This window comes from Eulemur rufifrons, chromosome 10 (genome assembly GCF_041146395.1).
Source record: "Eulemur rufifrons isolate Redbay chromosome 10, OSU_ERuf_1, whole genome shotgun sequence".
Taxonomy (NCBI): Eukaryota; Metazoa; Chordata; class Mammalia; order Primates; family Lemuridae; genus Eulemur; species Eulemur rufifrons.
In genome coordinates, this window is record NC_090992.1 from 36,168,693 (window position 1) to 36,191,142 (window position 22,450).

Sequence of the window (22,450 nt, forward strand, 5' to 3'; positions counted from 1 at the left end):
GTGTTATTTGCACGTGGGGAAACGGTGGGTGAGGCACTGGACCATTACAGGACAGCATCCTGAGTTTCCCACTGCCCTGGGGCGAAAGACACCGTCAACGCTATGGGAAAAGTCTCCCCCCAGGCCACTGCCTTTCTCCCAAGCGAGGGTGCTGAGTGGGCTCCTTGGTCTGGGCTGGAAGTCTCCTTCTACTGCTCACCAGCTGTGTGATCATGGTGGGAATACCCTCTGTGCCTCAGCTTCTGTTCCTGTCAAACGGGAGTAATTACAGTACCTACTTCGCATAACTCTTATGGGGCTTACCTAAGTTGATACAGTGAAGTCCTTAGAACAATGTGTGGCTCACAAAAAGCACTTCCCAACCACCGTCTCTGGTTATTCTTTGACTTAGAGGGCCCAACCTACGAGTCTTGGCAGCTGGAGGCAGCAGGGATAGACAGGCCCAGTGCCTGGGCCATGTCACCTGCCCCTGCACACTGCCTGCTGCAGGGCCTCTCTCTCCAGGTTCACCTACCTCCAGGCCAGAGAGCCTGACCCCAGGGCACAGGGAGACCTGGGCCCCCGACACCCTCCACTGGCCAGGGCTCCAGGGGAGGGGTGGGCGAGGCTGACGGTCAGACCCCAGCTCCTCAGCCCAGACCTCGGCAGAGGCCACGTCCTGACTTTAGCTGGGGAGTGAGTCAGGGCGGGGGGCCTGGGCCTCTCAGCCACGGATGTCTCTAATTATGGCCTGTGAAGTCATGAGTGACTTTTCTCAAGAAAAATGTTAGTCAGAGGCAGCTCTGGGCACCAGCGAGGAGGACCAGTGGAAGCAGGGATCCACTGTTCACCCCCAGAATCGATGATCATGATGGTCAGCAACGTTCCAAGCTTCACATGTGACCCATTCAGTCCTCTCAACCACCCTACAGGCACGGAGAGGTGATGCCCGTCCCCAAGGGCGTAAGCTGGTGAGTGAACTCAGAACCCAGGCACTCTGGGCCCACAGCCCAGATACTTACCCACTGTGTTTATGTGACTTCTTACTGGGGGTGCCACACACACACACACACACGCACACGCACACACAGATATATGGGTCTGAGTTACACAGCAGCGACTTTCTCCAGACATCTATCAGGTAAAAGATGCTGCATCCGGTGTTTAAAGCGCATGGTCTGTAACACACAGCTCCTGGGGAGCTGGGGGCTAGGCCACTGCCCCTCCTGCAAATGAAGAACCTGGGGCTCGGTGGAGGTGACTCACTCTACAGGGCAGAGTGGGGCTGGGGCTCAATCCTATGCCCATCTCTGCTGCCTGGCTGCTGGGAGGAAAAGCATGCAGTTGGCCAGGGGCAAGGCTGGGGTGCAGCCTGTGGGTCCTGGGGTTGTACCTAATCATAAGACAAATGAGCCTCGGCCACATCACATGGTGAAGCCACTCTCTTCAGAGTGGGCCGGGCCCCATGCTGGAGGAAGCAGGCAATGTCGAAAGCTGGTGTGTGGTTAAATGTCCACGCCAGGAGCCTCAGGCTACACTCCCGGCAGTCTGCACAGGCCAGGGCAGAACAGCCTCCTGAAATAGGTATGCCCCTCACGCCTCCAGGCCTGCGGCATCCCCCACACTCTGCCTTCAGGGTTTCTGATTTCCAGAAAGGAAGTCTAGACCGGCCAGGGACAACTCATGCCCAGACCTCACAAGCTCCCTCCTGGGGCTCTTCGTTGCCTAGGCCACATCACCGAGGTTGGTCACTCAGAAGAAGGAAGGGGACCGTCTTGTACCAGGACCAGAACAGCTCTGTACCAGGCTGGGTCCTGTCTTCACCTCTAGGCCCGAGGTGAGGGGAGGGGGCAGACCAGGTAAAGCAGCAGGGGGTGGGGGCGGGGGAGGCTGGAGCCCGCGCATGAAAAGATTGACAGCTGGAGACCACGCGGCACCCACATGATGTGACATCCACCTAAACATCCGGCGTGGCTTCTGGCTGGTTGGCCAGGTGCACTGTATCCAAAGTGCTGGAGGTTGTCATCTTTCTGGACAATCTAGAAGTCACCCCTACAGGGCTGGGCAGGGTGGGGTGGGGTGGGGTGGGGGGTCGGGCGGCTTCTGCACTTACACAGCTCCCAAGTTTGCACCGATGAGGACATCCCGCAATTGAGAAGGAACCTAAGTAACCCAGCACCCACCGCCCAGACACCCCCCTTTGACGCCTAGTACATGTCCCAGCCGCAGGCTTGATGCTGAGCCCCCCGGCAGGCCAGCTCCTCGCAGCCGCGCCTTCTCCACGGACAGCGGCTCGGTCCTTGCAGCTGCTCACTGAGAGTCATCCTTGGCAACTGTCTTTCTCACCCCTCCTTCCCATGTCAGCAAACCGGGCTGCTCTACCCTCACCATAGAGCCTGCCTCTGGCCACGTGGCCGGCCTGTGGTGCCCTCACCTCTCCTCTGCACTACCACCACCCTGCCCTCACCCTTCCGCACATAGCCGCTGGGATCCTATTAAAGCACAACTCTGACCACATCTCTCCTCTCGCTCGGTGGGATACACAGCCCAAGTCTTCACAGTGACCCAGAAGACTCTGCAGGACCCAGCCATTCCTCCTGCTACCCACCCATGCTATACCCCCTGGCCTCCTGGCTATTCCTCTACACTTCTGAATGCTCTGATCCCAGGACCTTTGCACATGCTGCTCCCTCTGCCTAGTGTGCTCTTTCTTCAACGTCCGCTTGGCTCACTCCCTCACATCCTTGAGGTCTCTACTCAAAGGTCACCTGAGTGTCGGGGGGGGGCCTTCCCTGACCTCCCTCTTTGAAAACAAGACCCCATCCCAGCTATCTCATCCCTCCCTACTCCTTTTCTCTCTATGCACTTGACTATGGCCATCACACATCATGGGCACGTTACCATCTGGCTTCCCCATAGGACGTTTCCCGAGAGCCGGGTCTCCAGAACAGAGTCTGGCATGCAGGAGGTACACACACCAAGCCACGGCTACCAAGCCAGGGAAGCCTTGTTTTTAAATGCCAGACTCCTGAGGGCTGCTTTGCCCCACATGTGGGTGGTACAGTGTATGGGAGTGGGACCCTGGGCCGGAGTGGGCACCAGCTCACAGTAAACAGTCACAGCAGACGCTGGGCTATGATAGCGTAAGGAGGGGAGCAGGGACCGAAGACAGCTTTGGAGGAATGCGGCTGAAGGGGGCTGGGGCTCCAGGGAGGCATGTGGTTTTGAAGCTGGAAGAGACCTGAGTACATGTGAACAGTGACAGAAGACGGAGCCCTGGGCAGAGCCACCAGGAGGAAGGGGCTCTGGGCACGGGCTGGGCTCACTGGGGCAGGGAGGGAGGTCAGTCGGCTGCTCAGGGAGACTGACCCCCTGAGCCCCCAGCAAGCTGAGGCACAGGCAGGGCCAGTTTCAGGAACCCGAGGTCTGAATTGGGCAGACCAGGAGGAGCTGGAGAGTCAGTCCTCCCCGTGCCTGGCTGCAGGCAGGGAGCCCACAGCCCACTCCATCTTCATGCCTCTTGGCCCCCATGACCCGCAAACAGACCTCTTGGATGGTCCCCCAGAACCGGGAATGGCCTCGGAACTCCCCCGGAGCAGCCCAACCACCACCTGCGTGGGGACACAGTGGCTGGCTCTGGCCTCTGCTGACTGCCCCATGGCCTCTGGGGGAGAGGACCCTGGGTGCAGACCTGCCTTGCTGACCCCCGCCAAGGAGTCGGGCCTGCCCTGCTGCAGCCCAGATAAGGCGCGCCCAGCTCCACCTCACAGGCTGCAGCATCATCTGTAATTACCCGGCACTGAGACCTCCAGAAGTGGCTTTTATATACGTAGAAAAATATAGGATTCTGAACAATGAACTGAAAAATAGCGAGAGGCTATTTTTAGAGCATTGCTTACTGAACCAACATTCAGCATTTCCCCGCTCGTCAGCTGCTGGCGAGATGGGCAGTCGGCCTGCGGAGATGTGGGGAGCAGTTAGCACGGAGGGGTCTCGAGCATATCAGAAAGACGTAGTTTTTTGGGATGCCCCAAGCGGGCTGGAGGCACTGCGGTGGCAGCCAACTCACGCCCCTGCCCTCTGGTCCCGAATACTCTGCACAGCTCTGCCAGGCACTCCCCACCCTAATGCTGTAACGACCTGAGTGACAGTGAAATTCTGGGCTAGTGTCCAACACTTGGGTTTTAACCCCGACTTCGCTGTGCCTCAGTTGCCCACCTACGGCCACTTCACAGCATCACAGGCGAGTCAGCGAGCCAGTGTCCCGGCCAGCCCTGCCCATGGCTAATGTCGAGCCTAATTAGGGGAGAATTATTTCAGGAGGGATCTTGGCAGGACCCGTCCTCAGACAGGGCTTGTTCTCATCAGTGTGTAGTCAGACGGGAGAAAGAGAAGTCTCCACATCCTGTGAGCCCAGGGCCACACAGCCAGGCCCTCACCCTCTCCGGTCAATGACAACATGTTTTCAAAGGTCGGCTTTCTGGCCCCAGGGAGGCGGCAGCTCCAGCCTCACTCCGGAACATGAAGAGCGCCGTCTGCCTGCAGGAGCCGAGGGGACCTTCCCACTGCTATTTGTGAGTCACTCCCATTCAAAGAGCCCAGGGGGCCTGGGTGGGCTTTGGAGATTAGAATTTGGGTTCCAAAGTGCCGCCCTGGAAACCTGGAATCAGACATCCCCTCTCCGTTTATGACTTTGGGGGCTCCCGTTGGAAAGAGCCCAAGGGTCCCGGCTATGCATAAACGTGGGAAGCCCTGTGGCATGTGGGGGGCAGTACAGGGCATCTCGGGGGCTGACCCTGCCACAGCCCCCAGCAGTATGGCAAACATGGAGGACAGGGGCCACCCTTGGCAGGAGGGAAGGAAAAGGGTGTCTGGATCAGGTGCCATGTCCCCAGACCTCCACTGTCCATCACACCAAGCTCCTAGGTTTCCTCACAGCACGGCTCAATATCTGACTTCACTTTTTTTCACGCGCTCTTAAAAAACGCTCCCTGGTACCAAGGGCATAGCTAGGTGTGCTCTCACCCTCCCGCGACTCCAGAAGCTGATGGCAGGGCTAGGTCTCTCCCCGGTGGGAGCAGCAAGCCTGGAGGGAGAGAGACGTATGCGGTCATGAAGCTGACACGCAGCACAGCCTGGCAGAGACCTGTGACTCTGGACCGGCCCTCCTTTGCTCCACAGCAGGTTTGGAAACACTAAAGGACTGCAGAAACCAGGGAGCTTCTCCAACGTGCAGACATGTGTTCACTGCACCCGGAACATTGCCCCCCAGGCCTCAAGTCACAAAGGAACAGGGGCTGAATGCAGCAGCACCCCTCAGCGATGCCCTGGGGTCAGCTTCCCGTGTGCCACTTCTGCCCTGTGCCCACCCCCGGCTATCCTGGGAGGCCAGCTGGGCAGGGCAGGCACCGGTGAGGCCCAGACAGGAAGCAGCAGCAGACTCACTCCATGGGCTGGCAAGCGCGCTCTTTCACTCGGGCCGAGAGCCAGCTGGCAGAGCTGCCGTGAGGCTCTGGGTGGGGGGCTGATACAAACACCCTGCAGTCGGGCTCAGACGGGGCCTCTCTGCCTGGCAAGGTGCCGCTGATGGTGGGCATCATTATCAGTGCCACAGAGGGCCCCGACCTGCCCAAGGATCTCACCCCACATGCTGGGGATTAGAGCACCAAACCAGGGCAACAGGCCTAAAACAAGAGGATAGTCAGCTCTCTAATGCCAACCCTGTAGCCAAACTCAGGATGGGCAGCCTTTCCAGAGAGAGGCTGTGAAAAGCCCTTTATACTTCCTAGTGCCATCTGGGCCAGGGCCAAGGCAAGGACGAAGCCCATCCACCCAGGACCCCAGGCCTCGCCCCTGGGAGAGTTGGCCAGGAGGCCTGGCGCCCACCCCACCACTCCCCACAAGGAGGTCTCAGACTGCACAGTGCCCTCCAGAAGACAGACAGACTCCATGTGAGGGGCCCACAAGGTCTCAAACACAGATTGGCGGCCCCTGGCCCTATGTGGTCCACACAGTATGCTCTGTGTGGCCCAGTGTTTCTGGAATGAATTACTGACATTTCAACATCTAAAGATTTTATATGAAAATCCAGGCTTCTGACTTCTCTTTGGGGAGGGGGGAGGAGGAAGAATTGAGGATCTGGCCACAATGGGCCACCTGCATTCCTGCTAGACGACAGTCAGACAGACCTAGGTGGCAGCCACATCCATCAGACAGCATGTGCTCTGCCACCGCCACGGTCCCCACCACTCCCCGTGGCCACCCACACCTGCCCTGCTCCTTTCCTACATCACCTTCCTGCCTATTGAGGACATCCACGTTTGCCTGCGATTGCTTGCAAAGGACCAGGATTCAAGGCCCAACTCAAAGAACAGAAGTGGGATCTGCAGCTCGGGACCAGTCATTCCCAAGAAATCTGATTGAGAACACCTGAGAGGCCGGGTCCAGGAACACCCACAGCTCCGCACAGCTGGTGGGAACACTAAGGCCTTCCACTCTGCTGGCTCCTCTGAGCGTTTGACTCTACCAAAGTCACATCATCACACTGACCACAATCTACAATCCTATGGTCATCACAGCCACCAAACCTCAATTCACCAGACGCCCTCATTCCTAAGTTTCATAGGGTTGGGATATAATTTAAGAAGCCATCTGATACCTGGTGTTTATTCCAAAACTGGACTCTTAGGGGAAGTCCTGGGGTTTAAAGCCAAGCTCTGCCCACCTCAGCAGCCTCCTTTGCCCATCTCTGAGAATGCCAGTCTGCCTTTGGAACGATGCCCAGTGGCTCCAGAAGCGCCCACGGGGAGCCTGGGGAAGCTCTGGGTGCAGACTGGGAGATCAGGTCTCTGTACAGCTCCCCCACTCCCAGGCTGAGTGACCTGGGGCAAGTGACCTCACCTCTCTGGGCTTCCGCTGTCTCATCTTTACAATGGGTATTGCTCTTGCCCACTTCCCCAGTAGGCACACGGGAATCAAGTGAAGACATGTTTGCCGACTGTCAATCCCATGCGGGGCTGTTTCGGCTCTGTGCCATCGACTGGCGAAGGACTCAGCTGCGAGTCTTTGCCGGGCTTGTCCAGGCCGGAAGGAGGGACGTCAGGAGAAGTGTTCCCTGGCCTAGCACCGAATGCGCCCTGCCTGCCCAGGAAACCAGACACGTCTCTGGTGTATCTGTACAAAGCCTGATACTTCCAAAGGCCTGCTTTCCTTCCACTCTGCCCACGGCGTACCTGGTCTTGAGACGCCAAGTTTACGAGACTGCTTCCCTTGCTGTGATCTCATCTGGATGGCCTCACCTTCTTCCCCTTCCTTCTTTATTTTCTTCATTAACCATTTCCTACAGCCTGCCCTCTGCCAGACCCTTGCGGGGCAGTTCTCATTGGTTTTGACTGTATAAAGATGACCAGGAGCTTCCAACCCCTGGGTTCACTCGGAAAGATTTTTCAGAATACAAACACACACACACACACACACAGACACAGGCAAAAATCTTCCCGGCTGAGCCAAATTAAATACAGAGGCCTCTAGTTATTTCCATACGCGCAAAATGGACTTAAATAAAGCAGTTCTCTGTGGCAGGCTCCAGCCCTCAGAGCTGGGCCGGGCCCCAGGGACGCCCCGGGAGGGCCAGGCAGGAGGCGCAGGCTAGGGAGGCTGGCTCTGGACAGAGTGTGGGCAGACAGATGCTCATTGCACGGTCAGGCCTGCCTCACGGCCCGCCCGGCCGGCCAGGGTCAGGGGTGTGGCCACCTCAGAGCCCAGGACAATCTCAGCCTTTAGACGCACAGCAAAACTGAACGGAAAGTACAGAGATTTGCCATACACACCCTGCCCGGACACATTCACAGGCTCCCCCGCCATCAACATCCCCATGAAAGTGGTCCATTTGTCACAACCAATGAACCTACCTTGACAAGGGATAATCACCCCACATTCAGGTCCACCCTTGGTATTGATGTAGGTGCTATACCATCTTCCCATTTTGTGGAAGAAGAAACTGAGGCACAGAGAGGTACGTAACTTTTCCAAGGCCACAGGACTCACACAGAGGTGAGGAGGGATGAGGGTGGCTGAGGCACTGGGCCATCCACCAGTGGCCAGACCTGCTTCACACCTCCCTGCCTCTGCCATGCTCTCCCCTCTGGGGAGGCCCAGCCCATCTGCCCTGTCTACTCACCGAACTCCCCCTGCCCTGGCAGGACCCCGCACACCCACTGCCCAGACCTGTGGCACAGCAGACACTGGGCTCCACAGCATTTACCCGACCAGCCCCGTCTGCCTGTAGCACCCAGCACGGAGCAGGGGCACCGAAAGGATCTGGGGAACAAATGAAGTCTCCGGGTAGGAAATGCTGCCCCCCCACCCCAACCTCCTGAAACTGCAGCACTGGCACACAGAGTCCTTGCCTGGAGACCGTCTGGTATTCAGCAGGCAGGAGCTGTGTGGCCTTGGCAAGTGACTTGGCCTCTCTGTGCCCCTGTTTCTCAACCACAAAATGGGGGTAGTGTCCACCTCACAGGGCTGCTGTGAGGGCTACATGATAACACACACAATCCGCAGCCTGGGGCCTGTCACCCAGCACGTGCTCAGGGCAGCTGTTGTCATTATCACAATATATTACCATGTCCCCACATCGCATGGGTGCCGGGGGACAGTGGGGGCTGGAGGTTGGTGAGCAGGCCAGAGTGGAAAGAGGCCCAAAGGAGCACCCTTCCCTCAGAGGGAAGTGTCAGACCGCCCGACGCAACACCAGAGTCCACACCTGAGGACAGCGAGGGGTGAATGACTGGAGTGTGGTCACGCTTTGTCCAGAGGCAGCACTGGGGTGCCACGTGTGTTTGGTTTTAACTAAAACTTGGTTTGAGGGCCCTCTATGTGCCAAGTACTGTGTTAGAAGGCGGGAGGGTAATAATATATCCACAATAAGGATAATAACTAAAATTTGTTGAGCACCTACCATGTGCCAGGCTCCAAACTGGGCACTGTGGGATGGCTCAGCTCTCAGCCCAGCCGGCCAAGACAGGCAAAGATGAAGCAGGGGCTGAGGACAACCCGCACACTGCGCGGAGCCCAAGCGCATCAGACGAAAGCATGGGGGAGAAGCAGGTGTGGGGAGGGCAGGTAATGCGTGTCCTCTGGAACTCGCTGGGTTAGAGGTGCCCCGGGGCCCCAGGGAGAGTTACTGAGTTGGCCATGGGGTGTCAGGGCCTGGGCTGGAGCTAGATCGGAAGCCCCAGTAGGGAAAAGATCATGTGAAGAGGGGAAGAGGGCTGGGCAGAGGCCTGGGAATCCCTATGCTGAAAGGCAGCCCAGGTGGTAAGCAAGGTGAGGGGCCAACACGCCTGGGGCAGGTGCAGGTGCCACAGCCCAACTCTCCCATCTGGCAAGGGGAAACCAAAGGCAATAGCCAGGGCCACAAGGGAAACTCAGCTGAGAGCCACAATCCTGTTCAGGGGAACCCGATCTGATGGGAGAGGCTAACTGCCCATTTCCATGGCCCCATCCTCAAGGGGTGCTGGGGTGACAGAGGAGAAGCAAATCCTTATACCCCAACTCAGGGAGGCCCTGATGGGGCAGCCACAGGCCTGGCCTCCCCCGGTCACTTCCAGACACAGGGCCTCCCAAGCAGGTCGGGCATCACTTGGGCACCAGGCTGGGAAACTTGTCCAATCTTGGAGTTCCTGAGTTGGGTCAACACAGCCAAGGGCTGTTCATGGGATGCTGTGGCCAAGCCCTAGGGACTCCCCCGCCCCAGTGACATGACACCTCCAAGGCCAGAAATGACGCTGACCACGAGACAGGTCCTTGATTTAAAATCAACAAAATATCTGGGATTTGCTTCAAAATAATCCAGGGGCAATGAAAATTGTAGACCTTTCTCTCTACTTTTGTATATGTTGGAAATTTTCTATAATAAAAAGTTAAACATAATGCTAAGACTCTGCTATCCACATCAAGGCCAAATATCTTCTTGGGTCATTTTGCCATTTTTTTGCTAAGTGAAAACAAATAAAACAAAAACTCCCAACCTTGAACATTTAACTTACGGCTCTGAGAAATCAGGAGCCCAGAGGGAGGAGAGAGTTCACCTTTGCGTGGCCACACCTCCCCCTCCCCTAGCAGCAGAGGAAAGAGCGGCTTCCCCAAACACTTCCTTCCCAACCCACCCCCACCTCATAGGACTAGCGCACTGCGGGGCCTGCACAGGGAAGTAGCAATGGCAATAATAACAATACCTGCAGTTAATACCAACTAGCAGGACCCATGGGAGCAGCTGGCATTTACTGAACAACTACTCTGTGCCTGGCACTATTCCAGCCCCTTCTCACCCATCACCTGGAGGAAGGGTCGTCCCAATACTGTCAGGGAATCTAGAGGGTAGTTCTTAGACCCAGATGACTTCCTGGGGCTGGTAAACATGTTTTTAAGATTCAAGGCCACTGGGCGGAATTTCCACGGGTCCTCCGTCCACTGTGCAGGATGGCAGTGCACCTCTGTACCCACCCCTAGTGGCTACGCAGGGATCCCAGCCTAGCGGAGTCCGGCAGGGTTATGTCCCTCCTCTTCCTCCTCCCTGCCGCTGCCTCATCCTACATTCTAACAAGCCCATGTCCCTCCTCTTCCTCCTTCCTGCCGCTGCCTCATCCTACATTCTAACAAGCCCAAGCCCCCAAGCAATGTCAGGGAGGGGGACAGGGGGCCTACACATTACCCGCAAGACCAAGTCCACATGCTGTAAAGCTTGAACATGTTATTTTCATTTTCTAGCCTCAGTTTCTTCATCTGTAAAATAAGAATGATGCCAGCTATTTCACTGGGCTCTTGGGAGGCTGCAATCAGATGGGTATGTGTAAAGTCCAAAGGCCACGCAGATGCTAGTGATGACCGTTGTTATTCTGTAGTCCTTTCCAGCCCCAGTCTCAATCGTGTGCCAACTTTAGACCACCAAGAACAGTTGGGGCTTTGCCCAAACCCAGCTGAACCCTCCTCCCCCTTCCTGCCAGCATGTACTGGGCACCTGTTGTATGTTCTACCCACACTGCCTCTCCCTCCGCTGTCCCCATTTGACAGATAAGGATGCAGCAGCTCACAGAGGTGACCACTTTGCCCTGGCCACACATCCACAAAGGGGAAGAACTGGGATCCACACCCAGTTTCTCCAGCTCTATCTGTTACAGCAAGCTGCCTCCCTCCCGCCGCCCTCCCTCCAGACAGACAGGCCAGAGAGGGCAGAGCAGTAAACTAGGGACCTAGGGCCAGGCTCTGGAGCTCTTGGCCTTAGGCATCAGAAGGAGCCCCAGGTAGGACCAGGCAGCCAGAGTTGCCCAAAGCTCAGAAGCTCAGCACAGGCCAGCTGAGAACTCCAGAGATACCCCAGGTCTGCCCCATGTGATACTGGGCTGGGGGCATCAGCCTCGATGCCCCCAACCGTGAAGTGTCCCCAGTCCTTGGGAAGTCTCTCCCTCACACACAGCACAGGCCACTTGCCCATCCTGTCTAAGAAATCTTCATCCTAGCCAAATTGCAAGCCATCTTACTTTGTGATTTTTCCAAGGCAAAGCGATTTCATTAATACTCTTAACCATCCACTTCTTAGAGAGCTGTTTGGACAGCAGGCTACAGAGCACATACTAAAGTCTATGGGCTTAGTCACTTCCCACCGAGTCTGCCATCTGTCACGCCCTGAACAGCCCTGGGCCCTTTGACTGCTCCTCCTCACCACCATCTCTCTGCCTCCCTCTCTCTTTCAACCCTGGCCTTGTCTGTGGCCAAAAAGATAAATGATCCACTCCCCTCTAGGAACACATCTCCCCAAACAAGCGATACGGTCCAGTTCCAGCACAGTCGAATTTCTCAGGTCTAAAATAACAGCTAAAGGCTACCGTTTATCAGGTGTTTACTATGTGCTGTTTAAGCACTTTATGTGGATTAATTCATTTAATCCTCACAACAACTCCACCAGCTCCTACTGTCATCCACATCTTACAAATGGCGAGACTGAGGCACAGATAGGCTAAGGAACATGCCCAAGGTCACAGAAGTGAGGAGCAGAGCTGGGTAAGGGCTACAGCTAGGGTTAGGGGTACAGGTAGTCTAGCTACAGAATCTGCCTCCCTAACCACTGAGCTAAACATCTTCCCTCTGCAGATGACTAAAGGGTCAAAAGCTCACCTCTCTGTTCGTGGATGTGGAAACCGAGGCCCAGAGAGGGGATGTGAGGAGATGGGTGGCCAGAGCCAGAGCTCTCTGACAGATGCCAGGGCTCTCAGGAGGGAGAAGGCCAGCAACCAATCAGGGCCAGCTCTGGCCAGGCCTTTCTGGAAGGCCTCCTCTCTCAGGAGGGGGAAACCCTTCAAACCTTAGGAATAACCAAATAAATAATAACAATTATAACAAGTAACATCTACTGAGTGCTTATTATAATACTATAACGGACTGTTTTAAATGTCTTACATGTATTAGTGCATTTAATGATCATACCATCTAGCCTCCCAGCCAGAAATAGAAAAGCAAACACCATTTGTTTCTGTCCTTTAAACAGACATCAGGACAAAGTATGCATGTTGGCAGACAGACTTCCATCTGGCCTGGGCAATAGGGGATTTCGGGAAAACCCTTCCCGTTTGTGTGAATGAGAACTCCTCCTCCCAGGTGGAGACTCGTCCAAATTTTCCAGTTTATTAATAATGATTCCTCTTGCCCTCCCGTGGGATCAAGCTTAGCGCTGACAGGCACGTGTGTCCTCTAATCATGTCAAAGGCCCTAGCCTTGGGTTCCCTCACCGTGCAAAAGCCCATCATGTTCACATTGATCTCTCAGTAAGTCAGGGGACAGTCAGCTTTTATCCTCAAGACCCCATTTCACTAAGAGTGTGGGCTGGGGCTGTGCACAGGATTTAAGCATGCTACTCTCAAAATGCTGCAAGCGCTGGGGACTGAAGGACGCTGTGCCACAATACTGCTGGCGAATCTGGGGTGCAGCTCTCAGGGTCTGTGGGGAAAGAGACAAGACACCAGGAAAGCCCAGTGAGTTGTCACCAACCAGCTTGCACACTGGGACATTTGGGAACATTCTGGGAATCCTGACACCAGGGGATACCAGACATCTGTTCGGTGGCATGGGAAAGACGCAAAAGGCTCCATTTACAATGGTGACATATTTTGCCAAAGGCTAATACTAGAGGGAGCAGAGTCTAGCTATAAAGTACATAGACCCTGAAGCCAGGTACGCTGAATTCAAATCCTAACCCTAGCACTCACTTTGGGGGACAGAGACCCTGGGCAAGTCATGGAACCTTCCCCCATCTGAAAAATGGGCACCTTACTCATAAATTGCTTTGAGAATGAAGTACTTCACACAGAGGTAACTAAATGGCCAAGCGTTGCTATTATTATTATTACACCGACCTTTGAACAAAGAGGAAAAACAAATGCAGTCATAATTTCCCATCTTTACAAATGGGGAGGGGACTTGTGCTATGGTTCCACATTGGGGCCTTAAGTTCACATTAAACTGTCACCACGTCAGGAAGCCACAAACCGAGAAATAAAATGGAAAAGAATGGGCCTTTCCATCAAGGAGCAGGAAAGCTGCAGCCATGTACAAATAAGGCATAAAAGATATTCAAATCAGAACCACCAAGACACAAGAAGAGAGATTTCAGAGAGCCATGTGGGCTCTAGAAATCAGTCTTCAACCCCATAAATCAGCAATAAAGAAAGCGTGAGGAGCCACTTTAACTCAGCAGTAATTTCACAAAAGGGAAAAGGTGGTAATACTGACGATGGTGACAACAGCTACCATTTTTTGGGCATCTGTATGCATCAGTCACCATGCAAAACTGCACACCCCACCCCAGAAGTTTCTTTTGGTCCCGTTTCATAGATGAGAAAAATCAAGGCTGAGAGAGGGTAGGCAACATATCTGAAGCCACACAGGTGGGAAGAGGCAGAGTCAGGGTTTTGTGGGACCCTCCCAAGTGCTCTGTGATGTGCACTTTCAAATTATTAACCTCGGTTCCTCCACATCTAGCCCAGGGCCTGGCACAGAGTAGTTGCTCAGTAAATGTTTGTTACGTGAATAAACGAACACAGGAAAGTACAAGACTGGGTGCCCTTTGGGTCACACACATCTCTCCAGAGAATAACGCACTCCTCCCACCCGAGGAGAGCCTGCACACATCCGTTCACACTTGCATTCACATTCATTCACTGATGGCTGGCTGTGCCTACCACGTGGCCAGGTCCCGTGCTAGGCAGGCATCGGGCACAAGCCATGGGCTCAGGGCTTGGAGGGGCACTTGCTCCACTTGGGGTATAGCCACAGCAGCCAGGGCAGTGGCAGGTCCAGGTGGCACCAGGCCATATTTCCACCATAATTGCCATCAATTTTCTCTCTGCAGCAGCTCACGCAGTGGGAACAGCCAGATTCTCTAAGGCCATGCCAATTAATTCTTCAAGAGCCTTAATGGCCTCTAAACTCATTAGGATTTGCTTTTGAGGACCAATGATAAATCACACTCAACAGCCTTTGAGCATCCCCCCCACCACACAGACAGACAGACACACACACACACACACACAGACACACATGTCCACAGGAGACCCCTCCCCAGGCCTCCAGCCTATCCGGCCTGTGCCATCATCTTGCCTCTGTGCTTACTGGGAGGATATTCCAAGTGTCATCATAATTCAAAGGAAATTTACAAAAGAGGAAGGAAGAAAATCCAGCGGGTCACTGGTGGTTGGGAAGAGCAGAGTGCTGACTTGAACAAACGCGGCATCTGACCGGAGGCCTGGGGCTGGCCAGCCCTGCATGGCTTTCAGACACACACATCCTCAGAGAACTTCTGTGAAGCAGTATTATCATTCTTTGTCACACACGGGGAAACTGAGGCTCAGAGGGGCATGGTAACTTGCATAAACTCACAAAACTGAGCTGGGATTTGAAACAAAATCTGTTTGCCTCCTTTCTTTCCTGACGCCCCAAGCTGCCCTGGATTCAGAGATTGTCCTGGCAAACCATGATTCCATGTTCTGCACAGTCCAGCCAGATAAAACCTCACACACACACATGCGCATGCACACGCACATATATACACGCTGAGCTCCTGCTGTCTTGTATACCCTGTCCAAGCCCTTCCAGAAATACCTATTTGCCCAGTCGTCACACTGCTTGACTATGCAGCTGTCAGTCCTGGCCATGTTTTTGAACCAAAGCTGTGTAAATATTAGCACAACTAGTTCATAGTCCGACTTCCTTAAGCGAAAGCCTGAAAATGCTGGCAGGGCTGGCCGGGGCCTCCAGAGGCCTCCAACACAACATCTGGGTTCTCCTCCAGGCTCCCCTTGTGATATTCTGGCCCAGTCACTGGATTCAATGCCGTAGTGTGATCATTTAGAAAACGAGGGTAAGCTGAGTCCTGGGTTGCCAAGAGGCTCAAACAGCAAAGCATCAAACAGCTGCAATGTGAGGTACCATGTGTGCTGGTAGACAGAAGCCTGCGCTTGCAGGCTGGTGCACAGTGGCATGGTTGGGACCAGGAGTGGTTGTCTTGGGTTTGTTACAGACTGGGGGTCTCCTGAAGTTTCTGAAGCATGCTGGATTCCATCTGAGTTTAGAGAAAGGGAGAGGGCCAGGCGGAAGGACTCTAGGTGGGGGGCAAGCTGGCCCCTGGAAGGCTCCTCAGCCCAAGGAGCACCTAAACTCAGCTTTCACAGGCCAGAGACTGGGCCGACTCTCTCCAGGCCTCCCCCAGGCTTCCTTTGGAACCACATACCCACTGCTCCAGAGCAAATGGGACCCACCTGCTCTGAGGCTCCTGGGTGAACTGTGGGCTGCACCTGACCAGGGCTTCGCACTCTCCCAGACACCTGGCCGGTGCTCTGGGACTTGGGGAGCAGCTGTTCATCACCAACCCAAACCACAGAGGGATCCAAGTGAGCTTCTCTGCAGCTGGAAGATTTAGATCAGACACTTGGAGGGACTTCTAATGAGAAAGAATACAGGACTGAGAAATATGCAAAAGAGGTGGCCTGGACACGCCAAAGGGGATGGTGATACTGGGGAGGTCCTAATGGAGGGGGAGAAAAACCCCTCAGTCCCCTTCAATTCAGGGGAAGGTGGGACGCAGCAAGGAGAGCATGCTGACTTGCTTCTCACGATTACCCTGTTCCCCACTAGACTGCTGGGTCCATGAGGACAAAGACTCCAAGTTCTTTTCACAGCTATGTCCCTGGTGCCTCGGGCAGGGACTGGTACACAGTAGGCACTCAATAAGCCACAGAACCAGCACGCTCACTTCCAGTTTGCTCTCCTGCAATATGAGGATGCTGGTACCAAAAGGATAAGAATGCAATGGAAATACCGAGGGGACAGCTGATGGACTGCGTACGGCCGCAGGCGTGTGTGGGATATGAATAATGTGACCCCCATTCCCAGACTGCTGCCACTGATTCCAGACAGATGGTCCTGCAGCTGCAGCTGCCTGGCCTCCACCCCAGATGCAAGGAGCAATAGGTCTTTGAGAACCTCCCCCACGTGGAGCCTCAGGCACAGAGCCCCAGGCCCCTGGGGTGAGGAGGGAGCAGAGGGAACACATGCACGGTCTCAGTGCAACTGCCAGACAGGAGCTGCAAAATTTCTGAACCGAAAGATTAAACAGCTCCAGGTGGGCTTCCCTCAGGTGGGCCTAACATAAGCCAAATCAGATTGTCAACAAATCCCCTCAGCCCCACTCCCTGCTCCTTGGAGGGGCCTGCAGATAGCTCAGGGGGCAGCTGTGCTGGCCGGTGGAGAGAGGAAATCAACATTCCCGGCACATGCACACACACTCTCTCCCGCTCTCTCCATAAACACGCCCATGGAGGCTCACACGGCCGCCCACAGGCCCCCAATGCAGAAAAGCCTCGCCGACACACCAGACTCCATCCCTGGCCACACCAGGTGTACACTTGTCACCCCGCACATAAACATAGCCCCCTAACCCCACTAGCAGCCCGCCTCCTGTCTGCACTCAGTCACAAACAGCAGCCAAACATGAGTCGAACTCCTCTACTCCACATGCCCCCCTGCACTCCCAGGTGGCCCTGCCACTGGCACACCTGGGACACCCGCTCATTCACAGTCCTAGATGGATCCCTGGTCCTTGCACACACTCGCTTGGGGTCTGACAGAACAGACACGTCGACCCAGAACAGGCCCAGGGTCTGGAACAAACAGGCCTCCCGCGGCCTCTGCCCTGCCTGCAATCTGACTCTAGCCCAGACCCCCTGGGCTTGCTCCCTCCCACCGGCGCCCGTCCACCGGCTGTCCTGCCCCTCACATCTCACCCATACGTCCCACCCGTCTCCCTCCCACGGAAACCCACCCGGACGCGAACTCGCGTCCCAACAGACTCTCGCTCTACACACACTCCGGTCCCCAGAGACCCCTTCCCCCCAGGGCCCACGCGCCACGCCCGTCCTGACAGGCTCTCTCTCTCCAACTCACAAACTCGGTCCCGCCAGGTCCCCCACCCAGGCCCACACTAATGCAGCCTCCCCGGCCCCGCAGGCGCCCTCCTCTCGCTCACACCGAGCGCCGCGTCCTAACTAACGGACCGCGCTCTCGCACGCCCCTTCCCGCAGCCTCCCTCGGGCGCGTCCCGACGCTCACACGCCCCGCAGTCACCACAACCCGCGGCGCCCCGGCTCGCTCGCGGCGCGCCCCCCGCACCCCGGCCGCGCCCCGCCCGGGCTCGGCTGGCCCGTCTCGCGCCGCCCCTCCCGCCGCGCCCACCCCGGCCTCGCCCCGCCCGGGCCCCTTACCCGCTGTCGAGCTCCAGCTCCAGCAGGGACTGGGTCCTCTCCGAGTTGCAGTGCAGGCACCACATGGCGGCCGCAGCGGCAGCCGACGGAGCCGGGCGCCCGGGACCCAGGCCCAGCCGAGCGCCGCCGACTCCCGCCGGCGGCCGCCGGATCCCGGGGCCAACACCCGGCTCCCGAAGACCCGACGCCCCCCCGCCCCACGCGACCACGTCGGGTCTCCCCGCTCGGAGTCCGCCGGCTCCCGCCGCTCCCGGCCCGAGTCCGACCCCAGGCCTGCCCAGCCCGCTCCTCCGCCGCCGCCCGCCCGCCTGGCGCAGCGCGACGCCGGCCCGGAGGAATGTGGCCCGGAGGGGGCGGGGCAGGGGCGGGGCCTGGAGGCTCGGGGGCGGGGCTGCGCAGAGTCGCGTGGGTGACAGAGCGCAAGAGGCGTGGCCGCGCGGAGCCGCGGGGGCGAGCGCGGGGTTGGAGTCCCGGGCTGAGGCCTCCCGGTCCCAGAGCGTGAAGCCCCCTTTCTGGAAGGAGGACTCTGCGCGCCTCCCAATAGCCATGTCTCCCTCCCCAAGGTGGGCGCACAAATAAATACAAAGTGCCAAACCACCCAACCAGAGCCTACTCTGCTGACGGCGCCAACCTCCGCCTCTCTTGACTTTTGCTTCAAAGACCAGACCATGGGATTCTGGAAAAGGGAATGGGCCCCATCCTGAGGCTGGGGCCATCCTTTTGGGGGCTTTTGGGGGAGGATCTGATGGAAAGTTGCTTTTCCCACCCAACTCTCTGCCTTCCTCCCACCCAGAGACCTTTCAGGCACCCGTGGCAGGTGTAAAGTAACATTAATTAGCGTTTTAGAGCTCTTTACCGATATTTGGTCTTCAAGGCAACATTGTGAACTAGGTGGACTTACTCCTGGTTCCATTTTACCAATAAGTAAACTGAGGCTCAGCTTAATCGAGTTAACTCAGAGAGCCTGTCCTGCCCTCTCCCAGGCTTCCCTACTGCAAGCTCTCCAGGCTTGTTCTCTATTTGCATGTTTACTTGTTTATGATCTGTCCTTGGCTCCATGAAGGCAGGTGCAGTGCTCAGCACCCAGGCTTGTGGAATGCCCAGATGTGCTTGGCAGACAGCAAGCACATAAAGATACAACCAAAACCCCACCTGTCCTGGGCTGCCCACCTGCAGATCCATCTCTTGAGGGCAAGGCAGCTGGCAGGTCTGCGGGAGTCAGGAAGCGGCAGGAAGCCACTAATGCTGGGGCATCCTCTTATGCCCTTTTGAATCTTTCATTTGGAGGGGGTCAGTGAGGGAAGCGGGCTGGGCTGGCCCAGCTTTCGGCAAGGGAAGGGCAGTACCTGGAGCCCGTTTAGAGCACCTGGGTTCCCTGGCAAGAGTCTGAGCAGGAATCCAATTCCCCTCTCACAGCCCATCTCCACATTCCTCCCCTCAGCTTGCCATGTTTGCTACATTAAAAATAAATAAAGACACAGAATGGGAAGAAATATTTGCAAACCATATTATCTGATAAGGGTCTAGTATCCATACTATATAAAGAACTCTTACAATAAAAAGGCAAATAGCCCAAATTAAAAATAGGCAAGGGATTTGAGTAGACATTTCTCCAAAGAAGACACACAAATGTCAATAAAGACGTGAGAAGATGCTCTCAGCATCACTAATCGTTAGGGAAATGTAAATCAAGAGCACAATGAGATACCTCTTCACTCACACTCACTAGGAAGGCTGTAATCAAAAAGATGGATAACAGTATACACAGAGTATTCTGGAAGGAGAAGACCACTGGGCTGCACTGCTCAAAGACTATGGCCACATCTGACATCTGTCTTCCTTGAGGGGGCAAGAAGTTGGGAAGGGACAGGATTGAAAAAGACCAGTTGTGGGGTCGGGGGCTGCAGAAAACTTCCACCCCAGTCGGAACTGCCCTCTAAAAATAGGCCGTAATGAAGCCAGGAGAATTCTCCCAGCCCAGCTGCTGCAGCACTCCAGACACAGGCTCCAACGGCCTCATGATCCAGATTGTCCAAGAATTCCAGGCACTTCTCCAGGCCAGGGCCCTCATGCCCGCCAGGATGGTCCTGGCGACATCGTTCCGGCTGGGATTTAGAAGAAGGGACTTGAATTTCCCAGTTAGCATTTGGAATACCAGACGGTGGAGTCCTTGGAAACCAAATGACTTTTTTTTCTTTTTTGAAACAGAGTCTGTACTCTGTTGCACGGGCTAGAGTGCCGTGGCGTCAGCCTAGCTCACAGCAACCTCAAACTCCTGGGCTCAAGCGATCCTCCTGCCTCAGCCTCCTGAGTAGCTGGGACTACAGGCAAGCGCCACCATGCCCGGCTAATTTTTTTCTATTTTTTTAGCAGAGACAGGGTCTCGCTCTTGCTCAGCTTGGTCTTGAACTCCTGAGCTCAAATGATCCGCCTGCCTCGGCCTCCCAGAGTGCTAGGATTACAGGCGTGAGCCACCGCACCCGCAAATGACTCTTGATTCTCTTGTTTTGTTTTATCTTCCTGAAAAGTGTGCCTCTTGCTCCTGCGCAGTTAACTGCCTCACAGATTAATAATTTAGGGAACTGAGAGCAGGAGCGAGAAAAGTTCCAGCCTAGAGAGACAGAGAAGGCCATTTTTTCTGCTGAAATGCCTAGACTTGGCAGAATCCTTTCATGTACTATTTGGGCAAATTGCTTAGCCTCTGAGTCTCAGTTTCTTTACTGTAAAATGTGGCTCATCAGCTACCTCTAGCCCAGTTAATTCACTGTGCTATTTAATTTAATTTAGCAAGCATTAATTAGTGCTTACTCTATCCCTATCTTCCCCTCAATGGGGAAACATTGCTGTGACAGGTATCTCCCAGTATGGTGTTATAACAGTGGAGGAAAGAGCCTGTAATTCTGCCCCAGGAGGCACTCTAATGATGAGGGGACATTTTGAGTTGGGCCTTGAGGGATGAGTAGGAGCCCCAAAAGTCATGGAAACATTTAGTTACACTATATGGTCCTGGGTTTTAGTCTTGAGCTGCTTGCCTTGGCCCATTTCACATGCTACAGCCTGACTTCGTCTCCATCTCCCTGGCTACCAACAGCTTCCCGTCTTTCCACAGCCTCCCTGCTCTCCTTTGACAGACAAGTGGCACCCTACTAAAGCCCAGCCTTTGCAGCCTTCCCCCAAGCTGTCCAAAAGAAGCCCAGCCCTTCCACACAGCCGGCCTCAAGGCCTGTGTGGCCTGGTTCTGGGCCATCGCTCCAGCCTTCCCTCTCCTCATGCTCCCTGTGTGCATCCACACCCCTGGCAATACTAAGCCGCTTTCTGTTCCCCAAACTCCCCACTGTGTCTGCTTCAAAGCTAGGACCTTGGGTTTCAGCTTTTGATGACACTTCTCCCAGAAAGCCACACCTGACCGGCCCCTAGTCTAAGTTAGCTCTCTTCCTACATGCTGCTATGGTTTAAATATGGTTGGTTTGGCCCTGCCAAATCTCATGTTGAAATGGGATGCCCAGTATTGGAGGGGGGCCTGGTGGGAGGTGTTTGGGTTGTGGGAGCAGATCTCATGAATGGTGTGGTGCCCTTCTGACAGGAGTGAGTTCTCGCTGTTAGTTCCCACAAAACTGGTCGTTGAAAAGAGCCTGGCAGCTCCCTCCTCTCTCTCTTGCTTCCACACTCTTGCCATGTGATCTCTGAATGCCGGCCCCTTCCCTTCCCCTTTGCCTTCCACCACGAGTGCAGGCAGCCTGAGGCCCCCACCAAAAGCAGATGCCGACGCCCTGCTTCTTTTACAGTCTGCAGAACCGTGAGCCAAATAAACCTCTCTGCCCGCGTGCACAGACACGAACGCCCTAGGACAGTAGTTGTTTGAAATAGGAGAAGTCGGGGGAGGAAACACACAAGGCCCCTCAATGGGGGCTGCTTAAGTAGACTGTGTTACAGCGCGCCACAGTGTCCCATGTTAAAAAGATGGCATCAGCATCGTACATACTTATAGGAAAACATCTGAGACACAACATTGAGACAGAAAGTCCAGAAAAAATGTGACATGCATTTACAATAAAATCTATAGAACACTAGTATGTTTACATGGGATTGTATAATCATAGACTATTTCTTAAAGGAGACCCAAGAAATTGGTACAAGTGGCTGCCTATGGGTAGGGAAACTGGGGGGGTTCCAGAGATTCCTGGAGACAAGCCTCTGCCCCCTAAGCTTAAGGTTTAGTTGGGACGGGGGCAGGAAGGAGAATGGAGGACTTTTTACCTCTATGCCCTCTTAGGAGTTTTCAAATTTTTAAACGTGTTTATTACCTTTAAATAAAGCCAGTGAAATAAAGAAATCAATAAAAGACATGGTCATCCAAGGAACTGGAGGTCTTCTAACATCTAGGAGGCTCTGAAGCCCCTCAGAGCTAGTCCAAAAAGACCTCAAATTCTAGGCGGTACTTCAGCCACCTCTTTGGGCACTCCAGGTTTGAACAGGATGTGTCTCACCGACAGCCATGACAGTCATCAGAGGTATGTCGGGGCCCATTTTGAGCTTCCCACTCAGTGTCTGTTGTCACGGCCCTGTTACTGTTCAGCGTTCTGACATGCCGTGCCATGCCATGGGCCAGAACGCTGGGTCCAGGAGGAGGCTCTGTGACCATCCCTTAACCCCAGAGTCTC

The 22,450-nt window shown here is 55.1% G+C and overlaps 1 protein-coding gene across 6 annotated transcripts in view; it reads right to left on the reverse strand.

Moving 5' to 3' along the window:
• IQSEC1 (IQ motif and Sec7 domain ArfGEF 1) overlaps positions 1-22,450 on the reverse strand; it is a 359,867-nt gene that overhangs the window by 51,100 nt on the left and 286,317 nt on the right. For 2 of the 6 annotated variants that reach the window (XM_069483982.1, XM_069483985.1), the window contains exon 1: positions 17,790-18,103. The exons of 3 other annotated variants lie outside the window; for them this stretch is intronic. In XM_069483982.1, the coding sequence (XP_069340083.1) occupies positions 17,790-17,854 (65 nt within the window). In that variant the 5' untranslated portion in view covers positions 17,855-18,103. Of the gene's footprint in view, positions 1-17,789; positions 18,139-22,450 lie in introns of those variants that run through there. One more of the 6 variants, XM_069483984.1, reaches the window with a different exon arrangement.